At 47.1% G+C, this 4900-nt stretch overlaps 1 protein-coding gene across 1 annotated transcript in view; it reads right to left on the bottom strand.

The window, feature by feature from the left end:
• Positions 1-1107: 1107 nt before the first annotated feature.
• The window catches only part of BMERB1 (bMERB domain containing 1), a 168410-nt gene continuing 164617 nt past the window's right edge, over positions 1108-4900 (bottom strand). Inside the window, exon 6 of the mRNA XM_017871739.1 lies at positions 1108-2665. Coding sequence (XP_017727228.1) covers positions 2553-2665 — 113 coding nt within the window. The 3' untranslated portion in view covers positions 1108-2552. The remainder of the gene's footprint in view (positions 2666-4900) is intronic.

Genomic DNA, 4900 nt, shown 5'->3' on the forward strand with positions numbered 1-4900 from the left:
AGTGCTGGGATTACAAGTGTGAGCCACCGCACCCAACCGATTTACAAATGTTTTGAAAATACTGCTTATGAACGGCCCAAGAATTTCACTTCTAGCAGTTTATCTTAAGGAAAAAATAAAAAATTCAGATGAAACCTTATCCCCCTAGATGTTTATCAAGACACTATGTTTTTTGTTTTTTGTTTTTTTTTTTAAAGGGGGTGCGATCTTGCTCTGTCACCCAGGTTGGAATACAGTGGTGTGATCATGGCTCACTGCAGCTGGGAGCTCCCAGGCTCCAGCAATCCTCACACCTCCCAAGTAGCTGGGACCACAGGCCTGTGCCACCATGCCCGGCTGTTTGCATTTTTAGTAGAGACAGGGTTTCGCCATGTTGCCCAGGCTGGTCTCGAACTCCTGGACTCAAGCAATCCTCCTGCCTTGACCTCCCAAAGTACTGGGATTACAGGCATGAGCTGCTGCACCCAGCCTAAGACACTTGGTTCTTTTTTTTTTTTTTTTTGAGATGGAGTCTTGCTCTGTCACCCAGGCTGGAGTGCAATGGCATGATCTCAGCTCACTGCAACCTCTGCCTCCTGGGTTCAAGCAATTCTCCTGCTTCAGCCTCTCAAGTAGCTGGGATTACAGGCACCCACACCATGCCCGGCTAATCCAAGACACTATTTATAAGAAAATTAGGACCGGGCGCAGGTGGGCTCCTCACCCCTGTAATCCCAGCCACTTTGGGCTGAGGGCCGGAGGCAGTAGATCACGAGGTTTAGGGAGATCAAGACCATCCTGGGCCTAACACGGTTGTAAACCCCATCTTCTACTAAAAAATACAAAAAATTAGCCAGGCGTGGTGGCAGGCACCGGTAGTCCCAGCTGGTGAGGAGGCTGAGGCAGGAGAATGGCGTGAACCCAGGAGGTGGAGCTTGCAGTGAGCCGAGATTGCGCCACTGCACTCCAGCCTGGGCAACAGAGCGAGACTCCGTCTCAAAAAAAAAAAAAAAAAAAAAGAAAAGAAAAAAAAGGAAAACCTAGCACCAGTCTACACGTCCAATAGTGAGGAAATGGTTAGGTGAATTACAGTACACCAAAAGATAGATTACTAAACAGACATTGGTATGATTTATGAAGAGTGTTTAATGTTTACAAAGAGCTTTTAATGATATGGAAGATGGTGGTGGTATAATAAGTGGGAAAAAACTGGTTATAAATGATATCACAATATGATGTCAACAATGAAAAAAATGCACAAAAAAGACTTTTTTTAAATGCTGAAATGTCAAAGTGGTCTCTAGTTGGAGGAATAGTGGTTTTTTTTAAAAAAAAAAAAACTTTTCATACTTTTATACTTTTAAAATGATTTACTATGTACATGGATTACTTCCATAATCAAGAAAAAAAGTAAAAACTTTTAAAATGCCGTGAACGTGGTTTCCATTTTTATTTTCTCTGATGGGTGACTGCACATCAGCGAATCTTGAGTTATGCTAACTACTTAGGCCGGTCACGACACACACACACATACAGAGAAGTCACACAGGCTGTACCGGGCTGGCTGTCGCAAATGTACATGGAGTTACACAGGTTGAAGTGTTTGGCTGCTAGTTAATATACGCCACCCAATGACGGGACACAATCTGGTCACCCGCTGCCTCTCCCGCCCGTCGCCATTCTTTACAGAGGTCTGTGTGTCGGGCTGGTGAAGTGGCGTCCTGCTGGCATCTCTGTGGTGGCCCCGGAGTGGTGGAGTGCCCAGGTCAGCATCTACTCTGGGTCCCATTCTCAACTGCCCTGGCCTTGACATCAGAGCTTCCAGTTCCCTGCTGGCTCTTCTGCATGCTGGATCTGTGCCAGTCCAGGCCCCCTCCAGGCACACACCTGGGGCAGACTGAGAGCACAGTAGACACTGTCCTGATGTGAACTGTGCCCAGACACAGGATGGGGGGAAGCGGGAGATGTGACCACGACACCACACACAAGCTTGATCTTTACAGATGGGCCCCCTGGGTCTCTGGGAATGCTATATAGGAGGTGGTGGAGAGACACAGGGGCCGTGTGGAGCCCTCCAGGGCGCAGTTGTTGGGAGAGGACAGACAGGGGAGGGGACCTGTGCCCATGTGGGGCAGGCCTGAGAGCGGAGCTAGGAGGGTGGATGGGGGATGTGTCTGACATGGTGCTAGATTGTTGAGAAGTCACAACTACACACAGCTGGGGAGCATGCCCCTCTCCCAGTTCATTCACACGGTGGGTTAGATACAGCTAGAGAGAAGTGAAGATACGCTTTTTTGAGGGAGGACCTTTCCTGGTGGTTGGATAAACAGTGAGACAGACTCCTGGGTTCGGCATGCTCTGGGGAGGGCCATGCGACGGTGAGGGACTCCCTACTGCTACACTCTGTACAGGGTGGCCGGGCCCGCCTGCCGCGCCCATGGCCTCTGGCGACAGTCACGGGCTTGCCTTCAACCCCTTCTGCCTTGGAGAGCTCTTGGGCCCCGGTGAAATGGGGGCTATAAAGACAAGAGGGTGGGGGGGGCCCCATGGCCCCAGGGCACCCCACATGGGGGCTACATTATGTTGCACTGGGTGGCCCCGCAACAATCCTTGATGAGTGCCAGCCCCGTCTTGGCCACCGTGGGCTTGCTAGGTGGGGGCTCCGCTTTCTTCTCTGCCCGGGAGCCTGCAGCAAGATGTGGGCACAGGGAGAGGGGGAGAACAGAACAGAGAGAGAGAAGTGAGGTAAGGGGAACCCTGACCATCTGCAGCCCACCCCTGGCCAGGTCTTGTTCCAGGCCTTGTTCAGGTGGTATGGAGAGCTGATGCACATTTTATATGATCCTCAGCTGGTCCTCATTTTATGGTCCTCATTTTATATGGTCCTCAATGCTCAGCTTCCAACCCTAACTTTCAGTCCTTCTCCTAGTCAGCTCTTATCATCATTGTACCTGCCAAGCCTAGCACAGGGCCTGACATCCAAGAAGTATCTGGTAAATAGATAAATGGGAAATTTTGTTCGAGTCACTTCAATCTGAGGGCTCATATTTTTCAATTTTTGAAAATGCTCATATGTCTTTTCAGACACCTCCACCTCCCATTCTCTGTTTTATCTCCTAGAATGCCTATCACATGTAAGTTGGACCTTCTCAATCTATCCTCTCGGTTTTAAAACTTCTCTTTCATATTTCCCATCTCTTTTTATCTTTGTGCTGCATTCTGTGTAATTTTCTCAGGGCTGCCTTTCAATTTACAAATTCTCCCTTCAGCTGTGTCTCTGTATTTAATCCTTTGAGTTTTTACTTTATTGATAAAAAAAAATTTCAGAAGGCCAATTTTTTGCATGTCTACTTATTCTTTTTTCATAGCATCTTACTATTTCATTTTGGGTTTTAGTCCTTCTCTTAGCTCTTTGATAATTTAAAAGTACTTAGTTCATTTTCCTTTTAAATAGTTCTATTATTTTGGTTCTTGGGAGGACATTCTCTTTGGTGCATCTACTGATTCTCCTCACGGTGATTCGGTTCTTCATGGGTTTTCTTTTCTTTTCTTTTTTTGAGATGGAGTCTCGCTCTGTCGCCCAGGCCAGAGTGCAGTGGTATGATCTCAGCTCGCTGCAACCTCCGCCTCCCAAGTTCAAGCAATTTTCCTGCCTCAGCCTCCTGAGTAGCTGGGATTACAGGCACGTGCCACCATGCCTGGCTAATTTTGTACTTTTAGTAGAGACAAGGTTTTACCATGTTGATCAGGCTCCTGGTCTCGAGCTCCTGATCTCGTGATCTGCCTACCTCGGCCTCCCAAAGTGCTGGGATTACAGGCATGAGCCACTGTGCCCAGTCGGGTTTTCATTTTATTGAGGGCTCATCTTCAAGGGGATTGTTTTTTTCCTGTGAGAATACTGTATACCATGGGATCCAGAAGAATCCCCACTGAGCAGTTTTGCATTTGCTAAATCTGCTAGGATCCCAGAGATTTCACTGGTTTTACAAGAGTTTTATTTTCAACTTGGAATTCCCGTACCAGATGAGTAGTAAAAGCTGGCCCCTTGCATGTGGTGCAGGCTTGGTGTTTTGATTTCTTGCCAGAATCATTTCTTTTTTCCACCCATAACCCAATAGAGAAGGCAAGTTTCCTTGCTCCTCCTCCATGCTGCTAGGTGGAGTTTTCTACTTTGCCTTTCATGAAAGGGTCCATTGAGGAGAATGTTGGCCTTAGGCAGTGATCACATGCCTTGTGGTTACAGGAGCCAGCAGAAGAGATCATTGCCCTTCTCTTTCCTTACTCCCTCCAACCGTGTTTCACAGGATGTTAATGAAAACTGGGTTTGTAGTTTTACAGACAGTGGCAGCTTTTGGTTTTGTCTTCCCAGCAAGATTTCAAGTCCCTCTTCCTCTAACAGCTCATGTCCCTGTGACTGCAGGAGCTGGCATGTTATACATTCCTGGCCAATCCCAGTACCCCATTATTTTGGTGATGGTAATGGATCTAAGAGGTTGGAACATAATCCAAGAAGGGCTGATCAGAATCTTTCCCTGAGACTTATATATTTCGACACCAAGAAAAGAATCTGTGGCATTGCCTCAGAGTTGCTAAGCCATGGTTCTAGGGTTCTGGTCCCATGGAGAAGGCCTGTGTAGTAGGAAAAAAATGATGCTTACATGCAAAGAGAGGCAGAGATGAGAAAAGAAGAAAAGCAGGGGAGGTAATAGTGTTCAGTCCTTGAGGCCCTAGTTCTTGTTGCTCTTTCTCCAACAAATTCCTTTTTTTGCTTAGACCAGTTTGAATTGGGCATAATTTCTTTATTTTAATTTTAATTTTAATTTTATTTTTTTTGAGATGGAGTCTCGCTCTGTCACCCAGGCTGGAATGTAGTGGCGCAATCTCAGCTCACTGCAAGCTCCGCCTCCCCGGTTCATGCCAT

This window comes from Rhinopithecus bieti, unplaced genomic scaffold, assembly GCF_001698545.2.
Source record: "Rhinopithecus bieti isolate Rb0 unplaced genomic scaffold, ASM169854v2 scaffold_6876, whole genome shotgun sequence".
NCBI classification, from domain to species: domain Eukaryota; kingdom Metazoa; phylum Chordata; class Mammalia; order Primates; family Cercopithecidae; genus Rhinopithecus; species Rhinopithecus bieti.